The sequence below is a fragment of the Embiotoca jacksoni genome, unplaced genomic scaffold, assembly GCF_022577435.1.
Source record: "Embiotoca jacksoni isolate LCO1_2020_lvr unplaced genomic scaffold, fEmbJac1.0.p SCAF_11, whole genome shotgun sequence".
In the NCBI taxonomy this organism is placed as follows: Eukaryota; Metazoa; Chordata; class Actinopteri; family Embiotocidae; genus Embiotoca; species Embiotoca jacksoni.
In genome coordinates this window covers 14,677,211-14,702,089 of record NW_027185241.1, presented here as the reverse complement: position 1 = coordinate 14,702,089, position 24,879 = coordinate 14,677,211, and the positions used below count along the sequence as shown (strand labels likewise).

The 24,879-nt window shown below is 40.1% G+C and overlaps 1 protein-coding gene across 3 annotated transcripts; it reads left to right on the top strand.

Moving 5' to 3' along the window:
* The first annotated feature begins 395 nt into the window (after window positions 1–395).
* Window positions 396–23,783, top strand: mroh1 (maestro heat-like repeat family member 1). 3 transcript variants are annotated; one of them, XM_069143286.1, is made up of 45 exons: window positions 396–502; window positions 1,147–1,252; window positions 1,370–1,515; window positions 3,066–3,197; window positions 3,361–3,523; window positions 4,559–4,657; window positions 4,906–5,057; window positions 6,044–6,184; window positions 6,452–6,544; window positions 7,494–7,572; window positions 7,934–8,047; window positions 8,286–8,359; window positions 8,525–8,647; window positions 9,168–9,275; window positions 9,382–9,526; window positions 9,692–9,732; window positions 10,186–10,327; window positions 10,421–10,473; window positions 10,758–10,865; window positions 11,520–11,639; window positions 11,730–11,852; window positions 11,947–12,093; window positions 12,361–12,387; window positions 13,798–13,920; window positions 14,019–14,098; window positions 14,411–14,552; window positions 14,728–14,823; window positions 15,165–15,269; window positions 15,598–15,733; window positions 16,045–16,157; window positions 16,450–16,602; window positions 16,870–16,926; window positions 17,253–17,350; window positions 17,552–17,714; window positions 18,012–18,181; window positions 18,287–18,424; window positions 18,775–18,889; window positions 19,129–19,275; window positions 19,364–19,430; window positions 19,627–19,748; window positions 20,283–20,432; window positions 20,527–20,661; window positions 20,904–21,006; window positions 21,257–21,322; window positions 21,425–23,783. In XM_069143286.1, exons 2-45 carry the CDS (start codon window positions 1,231–1,233, stop codon window positions 21,499–21,501), a joined length of 4,908 nt encoding a protein of 1,635 aa, XP_068999387.1. In that variant the 5' UTR covers window positions 396–502; window positions 1,147–1,230; the 3' UTR covers window positions 21,502–23,783. The 3 variants fall into 3 exon arrangements, with proteins under 3 accessions (XP_068999387.1, XP_068999386.1, XP_068999388.1); XM_069143285.1 differs by having other exon boundaries at window positions 396–534; XM_069143287.1 differs by lacking the exon at window positions 12,361–12,387 and having other exon boundaries at window positions 396–534.
* Window positions 23,784–24,879: the final 1,096 nt, after the last annotated feature.

Genomic DNA, 24,879 nt, shown 5'->3' with positions numbered 1-24,879 from the left:
AGTAATCGAAACATGTAACTTCTTTTCTCCAAAGTAATAGCTCGACCAGGAACAGTTTTGTACTTTGTTCTTTGTATGATCAACATTACGATTACAGTGTTTAATACCCTTTCTGTCCAGTAAAAAAAAACCCACATATATCGTTGCTCTGCACAGAGCAGGCCTATATTGTATTTTGTGATCATACATGCAATCATTACTATCTCTGTCAGAAAATATGTTGAATGATCCTTTTTTTTTTTTCCAGAGTAAAGAGATATGCATTTGATTGTGGAGTTGTGTCCAGTGGGACAGTTTCTAAAGCGCAGACGTGGTGGCAGATCTATGTGTCTCAGATCTGTACACTGGCCACGCCCCCTCGCCTGATACGTTCCTGCTGACTGGAAGCACATGACCAGGCGTGTTTACACCTGCAGCCTCCGACACTCACTCATCTCGACCCTGAACTGTGCCACTGACGGGGAAGGCTGGTGTTTAAACCGAGACGAGGCTCATCTTCGCGGTGAGAGCTTCTTGTTTGGTGCCCGGTGGTCGGTGAGTTATCCGTCTCGCCTCGTTTCTCCTCCATGAGGAGACTCGCGGCTCCTTCCGTAGCAGCAGCAGCTGCTAACTTAGCACGCTGACGTGTGTCAGCTGGTTAGCTCGCTGCTGCAGCATCACCACCCAACCGGGTTAAAGCTGAATATTAAACTATGAAACGAGTTACAAAACGCTTGACTCTCACTGCTTTGTGCAGCATCGTTGACATCAGAAGTGACTGACCGAGTTAATCTTTTGACGGCGGTGTTAACGAACAGGTGACTCGAACAGGTAGGAAGCTGGTGTGACGTGTCATCTGCGCATGTCTGAACAGACTGAGAGCTTTAAGTAAGTCATAGCATCAGTGAGGTCCTGATGTTTGCCTGTGTGACCATCAGCTCGTCAACCGGAGGATCTCTGTGTCTGAATGAGAAGATGTCAAGTTGATGGCTTCGTTGTACATGTTGTCTAATCTGTTTGTTTTGTGACATCACGTGTAAATACCAACATAAACCTCTGCTTCACGATACGAACATGGCAGTCTGAACAATTTTGACTTGGTGCCAATTTATTTTACATTCATATTAATGTTATGTCCATGTTTGATACTCTGTTCCTCGACCCCAGACAACCTCTGCTCGTCCGTCCCCTTGGAGGAAAGACCCATCCTTGGTCACTGGGTCCTGGAGGCCAGCCGTCTCACAGTCCACCATGGACAAGACAGATGTAGAGCGTGAGTATTGTCTCGTCTCGTCTCGTCTCGTCCAAGCCATGCAGATTTCTCTCTTCTTTTTACATCTTTAAATTCCCTGCTCAGATGTGTCTCTGTCATGCTGTGTTTTCGATCCAGAGGTGACCCTGGCTCTACTAGATGCAGCCAACGACAAAGACTCGGACGTCCAGGACCAAGTCAGAAAGTCTATGTTGACTCTGGGAAAGCAGCAGCCAGACCGAGTGCTGGCCATGTGTCAGGACTACCTGCTGAAACATCCCAAGGTAAACCCCAGATTTCACCTCCGTTACAGTGTCAGCCACAAGTCAGGGCTGCCTATTAAAATAGTGATAACCTGTAACTGCTGGACATTACCAAACAGAAAGTAAATAGTACAGGCACATGTTGCCACTTAAACACCTCACAGTTACATACATGCTCAGCTTCAGTGACTGCTCTTACTGTACACTCAGACTGAAAGCTAAATGGGGAGTCCCCTAATAATCCTCCATTATAATCAACTTCCTTTCTGAAATACTGTCCTTTTCGGATATAGTCACGGTAAGCAGATTTGTAGCTGACACTATAAGTCGTGCAGTGGTTAGCATGGTCGCCTCACAGTAAAAATGTTCCGGGTTCGAATCCGGGCCTCTCTGTGTGGAGTTTGCAGGTTCTCCATGTGCCCGTGTGGGTTCTCTCCGGGTACTCCGGCTTCCTCCCACCGTCCAAAAAACATGCACTCAGGTTAATTGGTGGTTCTTCGAATTGCCCTTATGTGTGAATGAGAGCGTGAATGGTCATTCTTATAAGATGTGGTGCTGTTAAAGATTCGTCTTGACAAATGTTAACAATAGTCTGCTGCTCATCTGTTAAACCTGGTCACACTGAAAGGAGCCTTGCAGAGCCCCGAGCATGTGATCTGCCTGTCTGTTATATGAAGACTCTCCTTCTTGAGGTTCACACTTGTACAAAATGTAAACACTGCAATCAGTAGCCAGATGACAAATGGTAGTAAAGCAAAGTGAATAATTATAAAATAATATGGCAAATATTTCTGTGATTCACAGATTATTGGTCTTTAAAATGTCCATCCATCACAATTTCCAAAACCTTATCATATTGCTTGTTTTGTTGATTCAATTCTCAAACTATTGATTTTACAATGATTTAAGACAGAAACGTAGTAAATCCTCTTTGCTGAAATGTCTTGTGGTTTTTTACATGTTTAATCATGAAATTAGCCAAATAGTTTCCAGTTATTATTCTGTCAGTTAACTAATTCATTTAAGCCTTGTGAGTTGTTGTAATTAATTAAATAAAAACAATCACAAATGTAGTTTGAGGTTTAAATATAAAATAACGCTTAAATTCGGTTCCTTGTCTTCGTTGTTTGTTTTTGTTTTTTTGTTTGTTTTTGATGCATACTTTGTACCAAGATATTTCACCACAGAGCTCTGAGTCACTTGTGTCTGTACATGATGATGATGCAGCAGCATATCACACTGTCACAGTCATTGATCATGTGATTGTCAGACGTTGGCATCATTGCACTGAGGATGTGTCTTGGGAAACATCAGTGACATTGCACACAGGAAGTCCTTTTTTACTGATATTGTGTCAAATGTTCTGTATCATGTCTTTTCGCACAGCTGAAAACTAATTCCTTAATAATAAACAGGATTCATCACTTTATGCTGAAGATGAATAAATAAATATTGTGCCATTTTAATTTGTATTCCATTTTGCTTCGCTGTTGGGTTTTAGGCATCATCTTGTTATTCCGCCTTCACTTTTCATTTCTTGTTGTCTTTATATTTGTATCTTCCTCCTGTAGTTGGTGGTGAGCCACAGAGTTGTGATTCTTCAGACTATTGAGCTGATTGTCGGCTGCAGGATCGAGGTGATCAGTCCTCCCAGAATAAAGAGTATCATATCCCTGGCTTCGGATGAGATGACCCGATCAAAGGTAAACTATGTCGCTTTAATCATCAGTTTTTGTTCAGAAGGCAGACATTACATGATTTAATTTTGGATAAGGTGACAAAGTTCATGTAACCTGTGTCTTAAAGCTTACAAAGTCTCTTCATCACATAATTTTTACTGGTGTTTTGTCTTCTTGGTTGACGCAGGACGTCGTCCCTGACTGGCAGCAGGCAGCCAGCAACATCCTGGTTGCTGTCGGTAACAAGCACATCAATGACATCATGGAGGAGATCCTCAGCAAGTTCCAGCCAGGGGTCCTGCCTCACTTCTTTGTGGTCCAAACTCTGGCCAACCTCTCTGATTCAAATGGTAAGCAATTATTTTACAAACAAAAAGAGAATAAAGTGCTTTGTCATGAGGAAGACCACATTCTGCACAGACCAAGAAGTTGGATCTTTGGCACACAAGACGGGTAATCCGAGATCGTTGAGAAGAACATGAACCTGTTAAACAGCGTTTGTGGGCCGAAGCACAACTCCAGAATATGTTTTGTGGTTTGTGTCTGATCAGAGCTCTTTTTTCCCCTCGCTAAGGAGCCCAGTTTTGGCATCAGCTAGAACTTTAAGAACTTCTGTGTATTTCAAATTGATTAGTCATGCAAGCCCTCAATTATAGTTTTCTGTGGTCTTTTGTTTATGTAACCCTTTGTGCTCAGTGTGCCAGTTCTCAAAGTAGCCCAACTGTACTCACATAGTCCCAAATCTATTCTTAAACCACTACGAGGGAATAAACGGCTTTAGCAGGCATGAACTAATACATGTCAATTTCAGACAATGATATCTCCACTGACAGTGTCAGTTAGCAAGTGTACCAAGCTAAACTTCTATATCTCTAAATATCTGTTCCTCCCTTGAAAGTTTGGCTGATGTCATTAATCCTAAATTTAAACTTGAGTCTCTGTTTCATGCTGCGAGTGTTTAAGGTTTGTTCAAACCTTTCTGCTACAACAGAATGACACTTTAAAGAAATGCAAGGAGCTGATGAATAATTAGTTTTAGATGACAAAATAAATCCCTTGAATCATCCTGATCTGTGCTGCCCGTCTCTGAGTAACTGTCCTTTAAGGCCAGCGCTAACATTTGTATTTATTTTGATACAGGCTGTGATTTTAAGATGTTCTTTGGTAATCAATTAATTGTAATTTTGCAGTGTGCAAAAATAGGAATCACCAGAGGTCAAAAATGTTTTCCTCTATACTTGTGTTTTGTACCTTCTCGCTACAAAAACATTAGCACTGATGTTTAAAGTCTTAAAAAAGAGAACAGTGCGTGTCTTCCTGCCTTACAGAGGAAGTTATAAGTAAAAACGTGACATTAATTCTGTTGTCTTCTCGCTGGTCTCTAGTTTATGGCATGGTCCCCTTCCTGAATGCTATTCTGGGCACCATGTTGCCCATGCTGAGCATGGCCAAACAGGACAACATGAAGTGGGTCTTTTCCTCTGGTAAGAACCTCCCAAGTATATCTACCCCCCTCAATAAATAATATGTAGATGGTCATAGCGTGTTTGTGTTTTATAATTTGAGGGATATTTGTAAATTAGTATTTGTAAATGTTGCCATTTTCTAATTTTGAACAAACAAAAGTTGCGACTTTAAAATCACATTTCCTCTTCCTCTTTTTTTCTTCTCCCGTGTTTATCATCACATGTTGTTTCCTCCGTTTCCCTCCGTTTGCTTTCTCTTCCTCCAGCTCTGTGTCATTTCAGCGACAGCATCTTGGAGTACTTGGCCAACCTGGACAAGGCTCCCGATCCCACCGTCAGAAAAGACACTTTCTCCAGTGAAATCTACGCTGCGTTTGACATCCTCTTCAGTAACTGGGTACAAAGCAGGGAGCCCAAGGTAAGCTCACTGCACAGGTGTCTCAAGATGTTTTGAGATACAGGGGACTCTACTGTACCCACAGTTGGCATTAAGTCATGTGTTCAGGCAGCAGTGAAGGAAGATGAGTAAGAAAGGAAGCTGAGGTCATCCATTTAAAGCTTGACATTATGAGTTTTAGACACGAAGAAGAAGAATCTAAAAGGCATACTGTGTTTAAAAAAAGCACTTCATAATAACATAACTGAAAAATCACACTGCAAATATAACAGTGTAATACATGAATCTTTCTGGGCACTAAGAATGGCCAGAAAATCCCTAAGGCAGTATTTTTATTACAGTTTCTTTTCCTAAGACTTTATCTGGTTTTCAGCTCTAAATGGGAAATTTGTGATTCTCATCTTGAAGAGAAATATGGCGGTCAGTGAAAATACCCTCTGAGAACACTTCTGGTGGTGATGTGTTTCTAGTTTCTCAATTGATCAAATAAACCACCAGCCTACTGTTCTGCTAGAGCCTGTGAAAATAGATTTCTATGGGATCAAAAGGGCTTAGTGACCACTGAAGTAACTGCTTGTGTTTGTATTCAGTCTATGTAAAACAGGATTTAACAATCAAACCTCTGTGCCTTCGTGCTGCATTGCAGAAGGCAGGGAACTCATTACAGCTAATTATGGTTCACTGGGACGACATTCACTATAAGGAGTTTCAATGACGTTAACTCACAACGATACTCTCACTGTGAATGAACAGTTAAGTTAATCACTTATAATCTCCTTTCTTCATGTCAGGAGTGAAGTATAGACCTGTGAAGACACATCCAAGTTGATTTGCAGTTATTTAAATATCTTTACTTCATCTCATATAACATATTTGTATTGCCAGTTGTTCCCCTTTTTATTTCCTCCCTGCCTACACACACCTAGTTAACGCTACAAGCTACTGAATCTGCATCACCTGATCTCTGTCATGTCTGTCGCCTGTGTTTCTAACTCTGTGGGCTCCAGTTGAGGCTGACAGTGGCGGAGGCATTGGGCTCTATGTGCCATCTGATGGCCAGTGATAAACTGGAGGAGCAGATTCCCAAACTCATTCCTGTCATACTGTCCCTGTACAAGAAGAACAACGAGCACTACATCATTAGCAAGGTGGGTACAGGGTGCAGCATCAGTGCAGTGGACTGTTTAGTATGGATTTTGTCATTCGTGTGAACAAACAGGAGAACATCACTCTGTTCATCTCTGAACTGTGTCCTGTAATAGGGATTAATCTCTTGTTTGTGTCAGCAAACATTTGCCTCAGCAGTGTTTTTAAACTGGTTTCCACTTGTAACATTTGTAACATCTAATACTTGCAACATCACACACTTCAAACTTAATCTGAGTTTGAGCATTTTATGTCTTTACCCTGTCTAGAGTCTTTGCCAAGTCCTCGATGCTTCTGTCAACATGGGCAGCAGGGTGCTGGAGACACAACTGGAAAGTCTTCTCTTTGCTCTGCATCAGCAGGTACGCTTTGCGCACATCAAGAAATAGATTTTGCTGCTGTAAACTGGAGTGAACCAGGTGATTGATACATGACTCAGACTCCTAAAAAGGTGTAGAATACAGTAAACGCTTGCCTGCCGAAAAGAGGAGGTAGTTATTAAAATTTGTTTGGATTATACAGTAAACAGTACAGTAGTCTGGAGCATTTTTTTTCCAAATCACATCTTTTTATTGTAGTATATTGGTTTTATTGTGAAAACAGCATGATTAAGATGTCACAGATTGTTGAAGAAGGATGAATTTGATAGTTTTCGGTTGTTTCCAGGTCAGAACATTGAAACCACAAGTCGGTGGTTAAATAGTGGACTCGATGATTCCTTTTGGACCAATTGCCTAATATTGTTTTATTTTTTTTGTTTCAAATGACAGTGAGAGTCACTGTAGTCAGATGTTTTCATAACCCAGTGACTCAGCGGATACTTGGCCCGATGCCTTGAATGTTGCAATATTGATATGTGTATGACCTGTGTGGATCGCAGAGTTTCCTGCTGAGGACACAGAGTGCTTCAGCAGAATGTTATAGCCCCTGTTACAGCAGATACGATTATCTTTCCTGTCATAATCCTGCACAGCATCCTATGAATGAAATGTAAACATTGCTTTATAAACATGTTTTCCAAATTCAAATGGAGGCTTTGAAAAATGTGGTCCTTTACAATTCCTCGGTTCTTATTTCCAGTTTCAGAAATGTACACAAAGTAGGAAACTGGTTGGACTTGAAACTTCTCACATGTGACCGTTGTGCTTTAAAATGACTTATGTGTGATTAGCTCCTCCATTGGACAGACAATAGAAAAATGTGTTACAGTGAGCCAGTTTAGGCAAATGAATGAACATGTTCCACAGTTTGATTGACAAGATTTTCCCATGTAACTTGAATGAAATGTAATGTTTCCTTTGTCTGTCCCAGGTTTCTGCCCCTGTTGATTACAGTAACCCTCCTACTGTCAAGAACCACAATGAAGTCCTGCGCTGCTTCAGTTTGCTCGGTACTGACTGTCTGACTGCTCATACAACGTTAAACTGTGCTAATTTCTTTAACAGTAATATAAGAGGGTCTTTTTATGACCAAGGTTAGTGTGACAGTTGAATGTTGTCCAACAGCTCCAGGCTTTTCTATCTGTTCTAGTTCTATGGGGTCACAAGAGCCATAATGAAATCATGCATTAGTGCACTGGTTTCCACCACAAGATAATCATATTAACTGTGACAGTTGGTCGACTTCTCTCTCCCTCTCTGTTGTCTTGTTTGTCTTGACTGTGTTTTGTCCTTGTTTTCTTTTTCCCTGTGACAATTTTTATGCATTTCAAATTATAATTTCTCTTTCTACTTCCTCTCCTCTCCCTCCAGCTAACTCTTTCCCAGACCGGCTGGTTATGTTTGTCCTTCAGAAGTTGGAGAACAGTAATGAGCGAAGCAGGATGGGCTCCCTGGCTGTGCTTCGGCACCTTATCAACTCCACCAGTGAGGAAATACAATAACACACCCAAGCATGGCACACACAACTCCTGATTTACCCCCATCCACACGTATCTGCTGCTCAACACACATCAGTGATTGATCAGATATTTTAAGAGAAGTAACTGAAAGAAAATCTCTGTCTGTGCACACTAATGCTGGCCCTATACTCCTCATTTATTTGTTTTATTGTGCTGTGTTGTGTTTTTAAGTCTGTTCCTGAATGTGTGTGTGTTTGTTACAGCTTCTACAATGGAGACCAAAAAGCTGCTGATTCTAGCCAGCATCAGACAGCCAATGGCCGACCACAGCAACAAGGTGTGAACACAGAGACTTTTGTCAAAGCTTCTATGTGGAGATTTTGCTGTTTCATAAATAGGTTTTTCTCTTTTTTTTTTTTCCCCCTCAAGATATTAATTGATCAGATAATCATATCACTGATGGGACTCACTCTGTGTCTCGCTGTGTATTTCTGTATCCCAGGTGAAGAAGCGTGTGGTCCAGGTGATCAGTGCAATGGCTCATCACGGCTACCTGGAGTTAGAAGGAGGAGAGTTACTGGTTAGATTCATAGTTCAGCACTGTGCTTTACCTGACACATACCAGGTATGACTGCTTTTGTGATCATATTGAAATTTACATTTTTGAAGTTGTTTAGAGTTACACTTGAACAATTAATGAATGTATCTTCTTGTACGGTAGCTTGTGTGATTATGTGTGTAGGTTGCACTGGAAAGTAACGGTAAAAGCAAAATTATTTTTTATTTTCTGTTAATAAAAAGCAGAACAGGCATGTAACAACAAGCAGTGAGTCAACATATACAACTGCACACTTTCATACAGTACAAATAAACTCCAATACTGCACATACATAAAGACAGTGGAAAGTATGGAGTTAAAAAAAATGCAACTCTTAGGTTCAGTGAAGCTGCTGAGACGACAGACGTTTCATTTCTGTGGAATCTAAATCATTCTAACTCCCCGGATTAAAGAAGCCGCAGACAGAGTTTACAAATCAAGATGCTGTTTGTTCAGATTTCAACATTTTTGCACTGCAGATGGACTGCTGAACCAATGGAAAGTGAAATATGTATTTCAAACTGTGCATTGGCCTGTTTGTCTGCAGCGAGGCCAGAGGCCCACAGATCCAGAGGAGGTGACTAACGAGGCACTGAGGACGATGTGTGACAACACTCTTCATCTCCTGACCACCACTGTGGGACGACTAGCTGATGTACGTGAAGTGTCTGTCTGTGTGTTTCAAGAGTTGAGGATCATTGTGTGTGTAAAATGTCTGAACATGACTGAGACACTGAACACATGTCACTTGTTATTTGAAGGTGCTGTGGCCCAAGCTGCTGTACTATCTGACCCCTTCACAGTTCAACAACGCCACCACTCCTCTCTGTAAGAGTCTGATAGTTCTGGGCAACAAGAAGAAAACCAACCAGGAGCCCAGCTTCAAAATAGACTTCACACAGGAAGGTAAGTGGAGTAGTTATAGACCAGGTTCACCGATGTGAAGTGGGAAAATAATCTGCTTTATGTGGTTCATGTTGAAATGGGAGGTGAAAATATTGAAAAGATAGCATAATAAATACATTTTCTAGCTATACAATCTGCTAAATGTTTCTTATTTCTCTCCTCTAGTCAATCTGCCGTCTCCTCAAACACTAATGATCAGACTGTTGGTAAGTGAATCCACACACTGTTAAAACATGGTGACTTAATGTGGAGACAAACATGAGTCATTGTGATAAATGCATTTCCTTTTGCATCTACAGTGTACAATAAAAGCTCATACGCAGACTTATCCCTGGGCGGGCAACAGATTTTAATTATATGTAATAAATAAATTGTGTTTTTATGCAAATAATCCTCAAATGTTCCCTCAAATAAATCATAATCTGTGACCATTATTATAATAATATGAGTTTAATAAATATTTGTGTGTCCAGTGAAAAGCAGGGAAAAGAGTAACATAATAATGCAGCTCTAATCATCCAGATTTGTTTCTCTTTTGCTAAACAAATAAAATAGTAATTTATATCATGCTAAATAAGAATTCATGTAATTTGCATTATTAACGAGTGCTGTCTGCCTGTGTCTTGGTTTGTGTTTTGATTTGTAACGGTGTGTTTTAGGTGAATGCAGCTTTCCCATTCAACAGTAGAGGTCATGGAGCTCCATCTCTCTCTCTCCTCCATATCCTCAGCCCCAACATCCACCCCAAAACAGAGGTGGTCTGGGAGAAGGAGATACCTCCTCTGCTTTCAGTGTTAGAGGGTACGGAAATATGAGCACATAAAGTTTTTTTGTATTTATCAATATTCAGTCACAGCTTATGACGCAGTCTGACTGTGTTGTTGTTGTTAACAGAGTCAATGGCAGAGAGTCTGGATAAGAAGCAGTGGGATGAGAAGCTGCTGAAGGTATGCTTTCATATATGTGAATATCATTTTATTCATATTATAATGTGTTCATATTTTACATTTCAAAAAACGCAGTCCAGAATGACAAATATGATGATTTCCATGATGATTCTTATGTTAAATGATAATCAGAACTATTATTAGGCTGTTTATACAGATTTAGACTATAAATTATGCATAATTTCATACAGGGAGATTATGCTGTCTGCTTTGTTTTTGTTTTGATCTGGAAATATTTAAATCTGACTTGATTGAGTAAATTGTCATTTTTAAATTGTCCTCAGCTCTTGTCTAAAACTTTGGTAACGATTGATGACGACAAGTGGGTGTGTCAGCTGGCAGCTGAGGCAACAAGATACCTCTCCACATATAACAACTACTTGGAGGAGAAGGTAAGTGCTTTATTATCAGTAACAGATTTGTTTGACCAACAAACTGAGAGTTCAAGAGGCCCCACAGCAAACCAAATTTTGAGTTCCTTGCAAGTCATATTTATAATTAAAAACAAGAGCTGACAGTGGCTCTTCAAGGTCTCTTTAAACGGAGCCATGCCTCCATAGAGGGTGTATATATGCAGGTGAATAGTTAACTGGAGCCCCACCAATGGGTGAAGTGTACAGGTGAAGACTTTTAGCTGTTTAGTTAATAACAGTAAGCAAAAACCGTTTAGAAAAATCAAGTGGTTATAATTTTTGAATTACATTACATTTCATTTAGCTGACGCTTTTATCCAAAGCGACTTACAACACACCGATGGTACACCATCGGGAGCAATTTTAGGGTTCAGAGTCTTGCTCAAGGACACTTAGGCATGTGGACAGGAGGAGCTGGGGGTCAAACCACCGACCTTCCGATTAGTGTGCAACCCACTCTACCGACTGAGCCACAGCCTCCCCATGAATCATACAAATAGTATTTTATTACACCCAGACAGTATTTTGCAACCCAACAAAGTGAAACAATGACAAAGAACATTAATGGGTAAACAGTGCTTGGAACAGTGTAGATATGACAGGTTGTAATTTCCCTTTCTTCTCTGTCTTTAGAGCTTCCTGTATCGGGTTATAGGAGTGACGCTCCAACAGTGTTTCAATAAGGAGGTGGTTAAAAAACAATTGCAGGAAATCCTCCTCATAGCACGACACAATGACGCAGTCGAAAGAGAGGTACCAGAAACACCGATGTCACATGACAGTTTCTCTCACAGAAAACCTTTTGTTGAATTTATATTGTTTTCTGTCATCTGTACCTATCAGGGAGTTGCAATGGGCATCGGTCTGTGTGCCAACAGCCACTTAGAGGGAACCCTAGCGAAGCTGGATGAGTTTGGCAAATCAGACGCCTTCAAGAAGTCACCAAGCATCTTCAACCTGCTTAAAGTACGAACAACTGCTATTGAATACATCACAAAGGAAAATAGTATTAAATGTTAATGCAAACAGCCTCAGTCTCTCTTCTCCCGTGTTGCTCCAGGAACGTAATGATGTTGAGGTGGAGAAGGTGAAAAGCACTTTGATCCTGTGCTACGGTCAGGTGGCTCTGAACGCTCCTCCAGAGAAGATCCTGAACCGCATTGATCAAGACATCCTTCGCTGCATCAGTAAACACTTCAATACCAAGGTAATGTAAACACTAAGGAACAAAGTAACCGCTGACTTTGTTGTTCAAGGAGCGGTTTGGGCTGAGGATTTTCATACTGCGATGATGGTACTAATGAGAGACAAGGGACACACCCTCTAGTTTAGTTCATACAAGAAGTGATGATGATGATGATGATGAGATGCCTTTTTGTTAAGTCAGGAGCACATCAGATATAACTTAATGTTGCAGGTGTCAGGACTGGTTTTGTATGTGAGCTCATGATTTTATCACCTCTTTTTCATCCAGGTTCTGGGGATTAAAGTAGAGACAAAGGTATCGTCACCGGAGTGCAGGGCTTCTGAGTTTGTGTTGGTTTTCTCTTTGATGGTTAACATTTTCTGTTTCCTCGGTTTCATCGAGCTCACATTGCTTACTGAACTTTCCCTTCTGTTCTGCGAACTTTCAGTGATGTCGTCACTAAAATCTAAAGTCAAGAAAATGCAACTTGAGAACAATAAAGGCATAACTTTTTCTTTAAGCTCAAATCAGCTGTGTCCATGTGAAGTTTCAGATTTTACTGCCCTTTAAAGGCTCGCATGACATTTTTATCATTCAAATTAATCCACTGAGGTGCTGGAGCGCTTGTTGATTTTAAAAGTGCAGTTTTATGACTTTTGTTTTCAAACTAATCCAGTTATTACCTACCAGACAAAATTAGGTCATAATTAAAGTTACTTAAAGTTGTTTTGTCGTGCAGAAATTGATCAGTTGGGAACAATAGTAAGTAGAAAACATGGACCACAACTCATATTGCAAGTGGGCGATAGCTGTGCTCATTGTAATAAAGGAATTTTCAATTAATTGTAGCTTTAAAGTTATCGAAAATATATATCAAATACTTGCATCATGTAGGCAACAGTTATAAAGTTGTCTGATTTTTACTGAATCCAAATATAATGCAAATAATTTTTTGTATGTCTTTTTATGAGCTAGTGATAAAGCAGGTGATAAAAAAAACAGCAGGTCCTCGAAATAGCTTACTTTCCTCTGAAAGCTTTTTATTAAACAATCACATATTTTTTCTCTTTATAAGCAGATTTTACAACAGTAATTACCACTTTTTTTGTGTAACACAAATAGTTTGCCAAAAATACTGTATGCTGCCTCAGACTGTGTTTACATGGGTGTATTTTATCTCACTCTTAAGTACAGATGAAGGAGAATAATAATCTCCATGACCTTCTCTCTAGATTCTACTCATTCTTTGGTGGATTGTTGTTGAACTGCTCACAACGACTCACCCTTCATGCGAACGGGCTTTTGTGATTTCTTGCTTGAGTCTAACAACTGTCTGTGTCTCTCGGCTTGAAGCTCGTGTGTGTCTTTGTAGACCAGAGCCTGCAGATGGTTTGATGTTGTACCGATCTCCTCTAATCACTACTCTGATTTCAAACTTCTCTCCATCCGCAGGTATGGAGGATCAATCTACAATATCAATATTGGATTGATTAAATTCTTTGGTGGACTGATTGATTTCTAATTTGCTGGATTGATTTCGTTTTGCTTTTTGCTTCAACTATTCATAGAGTTGCATCTAAAGGGGGCTGCAGGGCACCTTGTTCTTTGTATTCATGATTTTTTTTGGAAAATGTCTCTTGACCTGAATCGTTTGGTACGTCTCATCATCTTTGTGTGTCTTTTGTCTCTCTTTGTCCACCTGCATGTTTTTTTTCCTTCGTCCAGGACCTGACTATGAAGCTAAGTTTGATCCAGAGTGTTGGGCTCATAGCCAAAGCCATCAGCGAGTGTGTGAAGAAACAAGGATATGTCTTCTCTCGCAAGCAGGAGCTCATTACTGTCATGCTGGTCAGTCGTATGAAGACAGATTTATTGAGGTGTAACCAGAAACCGTTACTACAGTTGTTTTCTGACCTCTCTCGTGCTGTTATTTCTACCCTGGTCAGGATTTCATCAAGTCGGAGCCAGCCGATGCATTGAGGACCCCAGTACGCCATCTTGTGATGAGCACCTGTGCGAACCTTATGTATCCTTCACTTTAGTACAACAGCTGAACTTTGCAGTGAAATAACAGTCAACATGTTGTTTTGATATGTACATAAAGCCTCACTTTGAAGTCAGTGTTTGGTGTTAGTTTGATATTCATCTATTCATTGTAAGATCATGGGTATTGATATTTGACATTTGATAACCACAAATTGCAACTTAAAGACTCACAGCAGAAGATAAATAAAAGCTAAAACATGGTTGATATAAAATGAATGATCATTGATTGTGTTTATCAAATCTGTGATTCTGTCATCTTGCAGTGGTTTTTCTTTGACCTTGAGTGCTTCAGTCCGCTGGACCCGCCGCTGAGTGAGAATGAGGGCTTTGACTTGCTCAAGGTGTGTGTGAACAGTGTGTTTTCTCTGCCACCTGAAACACACACTCCAGAGAAAACTAAAGAGGAGGAGATACTCGACCCCAAGCAGAGAAAGGTGAAGTAAAGCAGATGGACACACACACACACACACACACACACACTCACTCACTCACTCACTCACTCACTCACACTAAACAGTGCTGCTTCTCACATCTGTGGTAAATAAGTTGGTTCCATGGCAACCTGTGTGAGACAGTTTTTAATTGACATCTTCTGTTGAATGTGTGCAGGCGTTGTACAAGAACACGTTGGCTGCTCTGCAGGAGCTGCTGAAGAGTGTACTGGCCAAGGATCCCACTCCTGATGGCTTGCAGAGTGTCTTTAAGGTAACGCCTGGTCTTTTAGCATGAGCAGCTCCTGTCTTCATCTTTGTCATTTCTAATGGGTTGAAGCATCATGCTCATGTTTTCAACGTGTCTATTTGAATATTTTTGACATAAATGGAATCAGCTGATTAGACATTATTGTGCTACTAAAGATACTTTTTACTACTTTGATGGAACCTTCTTGGTCAAACTTCTTGATAAATTGTTCAGCTGTCTACTTAGATTTAATGATGAATTTTGTGCATTGCCATACATAGACCATCAGTAACGTGCCTGCCTGTATGAGTCAGTGTCTCTGTGTTGTCTGATATGATCTGTATGTATATGTATGTCTTGTGCAGCACATTGAATCATGGCTGAGCTCTGGACAGGACCATGATAGAGAGAGAGCCGTCACAGCCACTGCTCACATCCTGGCTTTCTATCTGGATAACCTGACCGTCAAGGTACCCACACACATTAATGTGGACCTTAATGAACACTACAAATCTGCAGTCACACATGGATGTACCATAATAACTCTTTATGGAATCAGTCACTAGCTATGAATCCAATTGAATTATTTATTTTCTCTTTACACTTCAAGTTGATTTATGCACAGCACACAGTGTTTAGTTTTAGAAACTATTATCTGACGCTGACCTGACGTAAATTATACGTTCATTTATAAAAGCCAGTGCAGGTGCCTAAATTATGACGGAACTAATATCCTTCAGTTTTTATTGATGAGACTAACATTTTCCTTTTTTTGTGTTTCTGTGCATCTCTGTCCAGAACATGGTGTCTTTCCACAACCTGGGAGCTCTGCTCGGTCGACTGTCTCCACGCTGTTCAGATCCTAACGCAGTTGTACGCGCTGCTGCTATCGACAGTATATACACACTGCTTTATATGCAGCTGCGATACGAAGGTACACACACGTAGGGTTCTGACATTTTACAATTTTTTTATTTATTTATATTTTTTGGGGAGAAAGCATGCATTGATGGTAAACACATGGTAAACAGGAGGCCCTGTAGCTTGTCTGTCATAGAGATAAGGGGGCAGAGAGCAGCGGTTGGCTAGTCAGAGGTCAATCAACAATTATTTGTTATTGTACAGCATATTTTCAATCATTTAAATAAGTATTTATATCATAACCTACAGTGTTCATATCCAACTCAAACTTTCTGTACACTTTGATGAGCTGATTATATGTTTTCCTTTTTTCCTGGCTCCTAGGTTTTGCTTTGGATTATAAGGATGAAGCTGTCGACGGTCTGCTGCCCTTAAAAGATCAACTAGAAAACCCTGACCACTCAATTCTCTACAAGACCTGCTCACACCTCACCAAGGTACACATTGTACCACTCAGCAAGGCTTAAAACCTGTTTGAAAATTGAATTTTATTATTAAATGTGTTTTAATACTTTTGTTTATTTTCCATTGTAGCTTATTGTCTCTTAGTGTGTCATTCAACAACAAACTGTTTCTGCTATTCTCTGTTGTTGTGCATGTTTTCTGCTTAACTCCATCCACCATCGTGTAGTCATGCTGTTGGCTTTTTTTAATGGTTGTCAAAGTAATTTCAGTAACAACCCATACAATACAACAGTGTGTAACTGCATCTTTCCCTGTGTGTGTCAGGTGATGAGTAAGCGTCTGCCTCAGCAGCAGCTGACCACGTTGGTGTTCATGTTGTTTGAAGGGCTGGTCGACAGTCAGACAAACTGCTGCAGAGCTTCATCTGTCATCCTAAATACTCTGCTCAAGAACAGAGGAGGTGGACTACAAGATCTGGTAACACGCGCACACACACACACACACACACACACACACACACACACACACACACACAGCCCTTTGCTGCATCTGCTACGGTCTTCAAATATAAATGATAAATTATCTAAATATAAAATATTGACACACAGCTGTTCTGGATTATCAACACAGTGCCTGTTTGTTTCTATGTGTGTGTGTGTGTGTGTGTGTGTGTGTGTGTGTCTGTCTGTCTGTGTGTCTGTCTGTGTCTGTCTGTGTGTCTGTCTGTGTGTCTGTGTGTCATAGGTCCCAGAGATGCTGGAGGTGCTACATATGCGTCTGCAGAGTATCACAGAGGAGCAGGTAAGAACAGATATGACTATAAAATATTTTTATATGATATACTTTTATTACTCATATAATATTTATAATCATCATTTATTATTCATGAGATTTCTTATTGTTTTGTTTTTATTATGTTCAGAAGAACAAAGACATGCAGAGTGGAATAACCCTTTTGAGGCTTATTCTGCAATAATGAGAACTTTACTGCTCAGGTTTATCTTGTTTTCTTTTCTTTTTTCTTTTTTTTTTTTTACAGGTATCTAACTATTTCTGTTTATCTGATATCTATACAGACTCATAATGAAGTCACACTGAAGGAACTGTTTCATTGTGCTGTTGTTTAGGTGAGAGTGGCAGTGGGACAGACGGTACTGATCCTGGCGTCTCAGCATCTACAGACTGTTATCAATACACTAGTTAACCAACCACTTCCTTATGACAGGTATGTATAGATAAACTACTTCACCTCAGCTCGGCCACAATTATTTCATCAAAAAGTCATTTTGATTGCCTTATTTATCAGATTGTCATTTCTACTTTTTGACTTTATAAAAGAAAGAATTGCTCTCATTTTATTGTTACCTAAAGTTTTTGGGAAACCTTTGTTGGAAGATACGTAAACCTGATTTATTTCTTTGTGCAGTTGGACCAGTGAGATGTGGATGGCTTTGGGAGCTGACCCCATTGTAGCCAGTCAGATCATCGAGATGGTGATGGAGAAACTTGTCATCATGGCACCCTACGTAGAAAAGGAGTCAATGATGAGGGGAGGGACAACGAAGGTGGCCGCCAATCAGCCACTGGCTGTAAGTGACCAACAGTCATGTCAGCACTTACACTGATATCCAGACACAAATACTTTTACACACACACACACACACACACACACACACACACACACACACACACCCTCCCTGAGCGAAGTAAGACAGTAATACCATAAAAAACAATGGAACAGTAACAGGTGTACATAAAGGGCGACGTTTGTTATAATGTGAAATTTAATAGATTTACCGTTGATAATAATTACATTTCTACACTCGCACACAATGATTGGAAAATGATTCTCAGGTGTCCACGTGTTTGTGTGTCTCTGCTTTCAGATGACATGTGGTCTCAAAGAGCTGCTCTTAAACGGCCAGAGTCATGAACCAGCAGTCAGTCGCTTTCCTCAGCTCTTCTCCTGTCTCACTCTCAGACTGGCAGCAAGTATTGGAGTCGTAGCACCAAAGGACAACAACTCTAAACACACAGCCTCCATCCATGTAGCAGGGTACATATCTTTTTATATCTCATGAAATAAATGTTGGTCCTCTTAAAGTTCAGATTTTGCGTGTGTGTTGGCTAATGGTTTGGTTTTATCCTCTTTCTGTTTCAGAGTAGCAGCTGAGGCGCTGCGAATTTTGATAGCACGAGTCCAGTTAGATGACGTGATGAAAAGACTGGATGAGGATAATGCCTGGGGTGCAATACAGGAACCCAGTAAACACATTACAGGAGTTACACTACTAGCAAGGTACAAACTGTAGACGATGTAACCATAGATGTAAAAGTGGATGTAGCTTCTGGGGAAATGAGGCTAATGCGGGCATACCTTAAACTGCAATACTACCGAGTGCCACTAGGGGTTGGCTCCATAGACTCCCATTCAACTTCTATCATGAAAAACAATACGATGTACTCATTTAAAGGTTTTAAACTTTTGTGTTCGATGCTCATTTATCTGGACTCTCGAATGTTTAAATCTCTTTGAGAAAAGTATGTGTTAGGATCTTCATTTTAAACAGTGTTGAGAATTTATATCTAAAAGTAAATGTATCCCATATTATCATTATTTTTGTAAATGTGGGTGTGTTTGTTCTGTAGGGCGATGGCTAAGCATGCCGGTCCCCGGTTGCCTGCGATCGTGGAGTGTCTGTGTCCGTCCCTGAACAACATCTACGAATGTCAGAGAATCACCGTCACTGCTTTCTTCTCTGAGGTGACACATACGGTGTTATTGAGCTCAGTCATATAACTTGAACTTCCATGTTAGATATAAATTACTAACGACTTTTTTCAATGTCACTCACTTCCATTTAGCTTATATAGTGTATGAAAACTATGTACCTTCAATAAATGATTAAGATTATAAAAGGTACTCGGCAGCTTCATTGACCAGCAGTTAGGGACCATGAATAACATGAAGTTTGTTTTTGTATCTCTCTCATTTGAATGCAGCTGTTGAACCATCATGTGGTGACGGAGCTGATGTTGATAGATGTGTTAATGAACAACATGATGGAGAGGATTTCGGATCCCTGCAGCACCGTGCGCATGTTGGCTGTGCGAGGGCTGGGCAACATAGCCGTGGGATCCCCTGAAAAGGTACACGCACGTATTCCTTTAGGTGCTTCTATATGTACGCTAGCTTGTAGATCACTCACAGCTTTCTCCTTCCTGCTTCTCCCACCAGGTGAATAAATATGCAAAGGAGCTGCTGGCAGCCATGAGTTCAGGGATGGAGGAGAAGGATGATCCAGGTGAGTGAACAGCAAAGGGAAAGCTACAGTGTAATGTTCAATCTGGCTCAACTGATTTACTGCAGTGATTTTTTTTTTAAAGCTTGCAAGCTAAAGGTTTGGAGTCTTATTTTCACTCCCTACATGTTCAGCCGTCCTCGTTTTGTTGTCATTGGTAGAAATGCTGCTCATTTAAAATGTCTGGTCTCTTCTGCAGGTAAGCTGATTACCCTCGAGGCCATGTCTGGTCTGTCTAAAGTCCTCCTCCACCTGGACAAGAAGAATGTCCACTTACTGGTGGTCTACATTTTCATGAAGATTAAACCATTCTTGGAAAGTGTGAGTTTCGTCCTGATCTTTTATGATCTTGTATGATGATGTTTACCATATGATAACTCTCATAAGTTTCCAGGTTTGTGTATTTTATGTTTATAGTGCTGGAGTTGTTTAGTCAGAATCAGAAACCAGAAATACTTTATTATTCTCCACATGTAAATCGTAAGGCCACACTCCCTCACGTCTGCACCAGAATAGAAAAGAAAAGAAGAATTTAAAAACAAGATGATAAATACACAATGAATAGCAAAATATAATAAATACAATAGTTGAAATACCCCGGAGTGCAAAGTCTGTTCAAATGTGCAAATCCTTAAAAACCCTAAAAACTAAAACTTGATATAAGGCCGTTGTTTTGGCTCATAGTGTGCAGCGAGTGATGATTGGAGCCTTGATACAGAATGTACAAATGTGTTTTTTTAATCATTCAGGTCAGAGGTCAGGTAGTGTCTGTAGTTCTGATCAGTCTTATGAGAAAGAGATGTTTTCTTACATTCAAACACATCCAGCACTAACAGTATCTTCTGCTTCAACCAGGAGAATGACGATATCCGCTGTGCTTCCATCTATCTAATGGGGCACCTCTCCAAGTTTGGGTCTGGAGAGCAGGTGTTCAAAGACCAGATCCACAATGTTCTGGTCAGCCTGCTGTTACACCTGGTTGACCCGAACACACAGGTGGTCAAGGTAAAACACCTTTTTTTTCTTATTGTAGCTGTAAAGAGGGAAAACTACTCCATTGTTCCATGCAAATATGGATTTTGTTCTTGCGTTGGTGCAGGCGTGTAAGTATGCGATGCGAGTGTGTGCTCCTGTGGTGGGATCGGAGCAGATCACAGCCATGTTTCAGAACCACCTCCTTGAGGAAAAGAGCTTGCACTATGGAGAGTTCATCAACAACCTCACTAAGTACCTGGTGAGTTGCAGGCATATTTAAGCCTGGCTGAAGGAGGAGAGGAGGAGGTGTCTTCTTTTAAAAGGTTTCTGTCTGAGGTCACTTTGATTTGGTTTCCGGTCAGTTTTGTGTTGCTATAAAAAGAACCAAAGCTACTTGGAAAAGTTCAAACTTCCTTGCAAAGTTAGAATAGAGGATATTGTTGCGCTGCATCCAGTGACAGATGTTCTTATTTGATGCTCTGCATGTTTTGTGGCTTGTAGATTCAGGACTTTCCCGGCATGCTGAACTTTTACCACATTTCAGTCATTCAGTTCTTCAAGAGCAACTGGTCTGAGGTCAGAGCCGGAGCGGCCATGTTTATAGGTACTGCAGCACCCTCTAAACTCACCACATTTTATTGTTGTTATTATTATTATTATTATTATTATTATTATTAACATTTAAACAAAGTTTAAAATGAAAAAAGATATTTTTTTGTATCCAAAATGAGTGATATTAATGTTCTGATTAATCACTGATCTTACAACAAACCACCATGTATCCTGATGACGACATGCTGGTCACCGATTACAAATGTGATCCTACGTGATGATGATGGTGTGTCTGTCGTCAGGGTTTCTGCTGGGGAATCTTCAAGAGGAGCATCTCTCCCACCTCAACATGGGCACTGTCACCAAAGGTGGGGCAAAGATCTCCCTTCATTTCCTTCAAACATAAATATATATATATATAATTCTGTTTGTTCACCTGTTGTAACTGTGTGTTGTGTGTTCGTTCACAGGTTTAGTGATGCTGCTCCAAGATCCAGATCCTGTGGTGAGAGTGAAGGCCGCCGAGGCCATGGGACGTTTCCACTGACACACACTGAGCAAAAGTCAGAGTTTCCTTTTGTCATCAGTTCAGGATTAAGAAAATATTCAATTTAAAGTAAAAAAAACAAAACTGAAACAACATATGATTTCAGTTTACAAAAATATCCTGCACATGTGCAGCCCTTATCCAAATAACTGCAACATTCATAGGAACCAAAACTGGAACAAATCTGAAGCCAAACAGTCCCATTTATATATGTGATGAATACATTTAATTCTTAACTCTATTATAGTGACCAAGGACTGTGTTGCTCTTCACAGGTTGTCTGTAGAGTTCAGCATCCTGTCAGCGTGACAATACCAGAGATCAGTGAGGGGATTTTTTTTTTTTAGGATAAATATAGTTTCTTCAAATATTATATGTGCAAATGAGCAACGGTTTCCTGTGAGTCTGGCTGGTAGCTAAAGGGTGTCTGGAGTCGTACCAGCGTTTCATGATAATGTCGGTTTTAGAGTCACACAATCTCTGTTGGAGGTAGTTGCAGTGCAATGGGATCGGTTTTAGACTTCTGTCAGCTCTGAGCTCATCTCTGCCCTCCACGAAGACCCAGTGAAATGTTTTTAGATTTCTGGCTCCATGTGGAAGACTTGGCATGAAGTCTATAATATAAATAAATGCAGAAGAACTGCAGTAGATGCCAGACTTAAAGTTAAGGTCTGAAGGATGTAAGGAAAACAGGATGCTTGTAGTTTCATTACTGTATCTAGTAGTCCAGATCATTAAGCTGTTAAATCAACCAGCAATAACCAGACGGTAACTAGTTTTACTTTTATAACCAGCAGGACTTTATAACTAACAGTCCTGCTGTAGCTAACACGTGAACTGGCTTGTTCAGAACAGAATAAAGACGTCTTGGTTTTTTAATTCCTCTGACACCGCCGTTAATAAACCATAATGATGCTGTTTATATATCACTGCCACATGTACAGCGAGTTATCCACAATGGACTCTTCCTGGTGACCACTCTCTGTTGTTCATTCAGTTTCACATCACATGCCACAACAGTTTTTAAACTTCCTCTGACCAACATTAATATCCACACGAACATTTCCAAAGCTTATTTGTTAGTCCTCATAGAAACACCAGCCAAATAACAACCACGCATAATGCTGAGAGGGAGGAGCATTAATTAGCGTTTCTGTTCTTCGTCAGGTTAGCAGGCTGAACTCGACACCAATTAATGATTCTAAACTAGCCAGTTCCAGCCAATCAAAGCATTACGTCCCAGTGTTGCTAGGTAGAACCGTCCAGTGTATAAAACCAGTGCCAAACGTCCATCGATATCACATATTATAGTAGCACTATAGAGAGCTGTTCCTGATATTCACTCTCTCACTCTGAATGCACTTAATGTTGTTTCATTGTACGATTAAATGATCGCGTTTGTGTGGCTTTAGGGTTCTATTGTGGCTTCGCAGGCCACTTTTGATGATGTAAATATGTGTGTGAGCGATGAATTATGTAAGCATGTAATGTCAATATTTATGTATCCAAATTAATCCGCTCAGAGACCAAAAAGGAGGCATTGAAAGACATTTATTGTGTGTCCCCATTTGAATTGATTTGGTGACCAAAATGTTCAACACAGAATCAGGTGAATATTGAAATATACCTCCAATATTTCTGTTGCACTTTGAAGCTCTACCATGAAGACCCTGATCTGAGACCTGGCAGCCTAACACCTGCTAATGTCCTATAAAAGTTGGGAGTCACAAGTCTTATGTTGTTTTTTCATATTTGCACATGGATATCTGAGAAAAAAAAGATGGTTTCAGTTCTTATTTTTCAAGTATAAGAACAAATCTAATGTTTCTCCTCGATGTGAAAAGTTTTTTGTGAGGAAAAACAACAACTGCAATACTCACATTGATACATGAATTCATCAATCAAACATGGCAGGCTGCTCCTGGATCTGTATTAGTTGTCTTATTGTTCTACAAACAGGTACTCATGGCTTCTAGCACTTTCTAACATTATAACTTGCTTTGGGTGAAAGGTTCATGCTAATTACTTGTTTGTTTCCGTTCTCTGTTTTGAAAGCCGCTATAGACTTTATATCACTGATATGATTTTTCGTGACAATTTTTTTTTTTAGTTTTTAATATGTTGAAAGTTGTAAATGTACAGTATGTGTCAATGTGTAAGTCTCATGGAGGTATGGCTATTTCAAACCTTTAAATGTGTGAATGTGTTACTGGAACAGAAGAGAATGTGATGATGCAATCAGCTTATTTAAAAGGAAGAAATAAACATCCATCAAACAATAACTGGTAGCTTTTGATCATTTTATGTCTGTCAGATATTTACTAAACTATTCATACTCTTGTTGTAAATACTCACTTTGTCTTTTAAATGACGCAGTGTTGACGTTTATGTTGTATATTATTACGTAGTTTAATTTCTTGCTCTAGAGACTCCACCCTGCTCTCCACCTGTCTGCATCCCTGGATTTTTTTTTTTTTTTAAACTATCTCCTTTGCCTCTGTGTTCGCTCAGCACACGTATGTCTCCCTCAGATTGGACATTTGGAGGTGTACTTTCCCATGTGTCCACACGGGCGCAGTAAGAGCCAAAACATCTGATGACACACCGACAGAAATCATTAGTATTTCAGTACATACGTCTTTAATTTCATGTCACAGTAATCTTGTGTTCACTTCATGGACAGTCTGTCTTCATTGCATCAACACAATAGATTAGACAGAAGTTAATTCAAATGCAACTGTGTAATAATGAGTCGAACAATGCCGGCAGACTAATTGCAACATACGTCACTGCTGTTCTCATATTCATTGAGTCGTCTGTCTGCTCGTTCATTGTGCTCTGTACTCGCTGTAAATGTGCAGTGTGCGTCATGCTTTCCTAGTTTGTCCCTTGTGTTGTGTGTCTGTCATCTAAAACTGGACCAGTGAGTCGTTGCACTGTGGAGATTCAGCTGATCGGTTTGTTTGTTTGTTTGTGTACTATAACAGCAGCAGGACCTGAAGCTCTTGATCTGTTGCATTAGAGCTGAGTTACAGACAGACAGTAAACAGACAGTGTTGTGTTTGTTAGACGGGTCGATAGCGTCATGTTAACAAACACCATACTCTTGAGATTTAAATAAGATTTGGTCGTTTGTGTGCGACTTGGAGAAAGAGAGGAACTTGTCACCTTGATTTGTTTGCCGTTTCCTTTTTCCAGATATAACTGTTTGAAAAGTTTTTTTGTTTTTGTATGACTCTCTGCTCTTTGGCTTTTTGTGTATGCGCAGTACATTTGTGTTACAGTTAGTGTGTCTCTTTAATGAGAGAACAGCTGATCTACTTTACACAGACACTTAAAGGATGAAGGAACAAACTTTTAAACAATCTCAACAGGAAC

Excerpts from the sequence above, each read along its gene's own strand:
- mroh1 (XM_069143286.1), top strand. The coding sequence starts at position 1,231 with ATGGACAAGACAGATGTAGAGC. Across the intron at positions 4,658-4,905 it reads GAAGTGGGTCTTTTCCTCTG|CTCTGTGTCATTTCAGCGAC; the intron begins GTAAGAACCTCC and ends CTCTTCCTCCAG. Across the intron at positions 18,890-19,128 it reads TCACTGCTTTCTTCTCTGAG|CTGTTGAACCATCATGTGGT; the intron begins GTGACACATACG and ends ATTTGAATGCAG.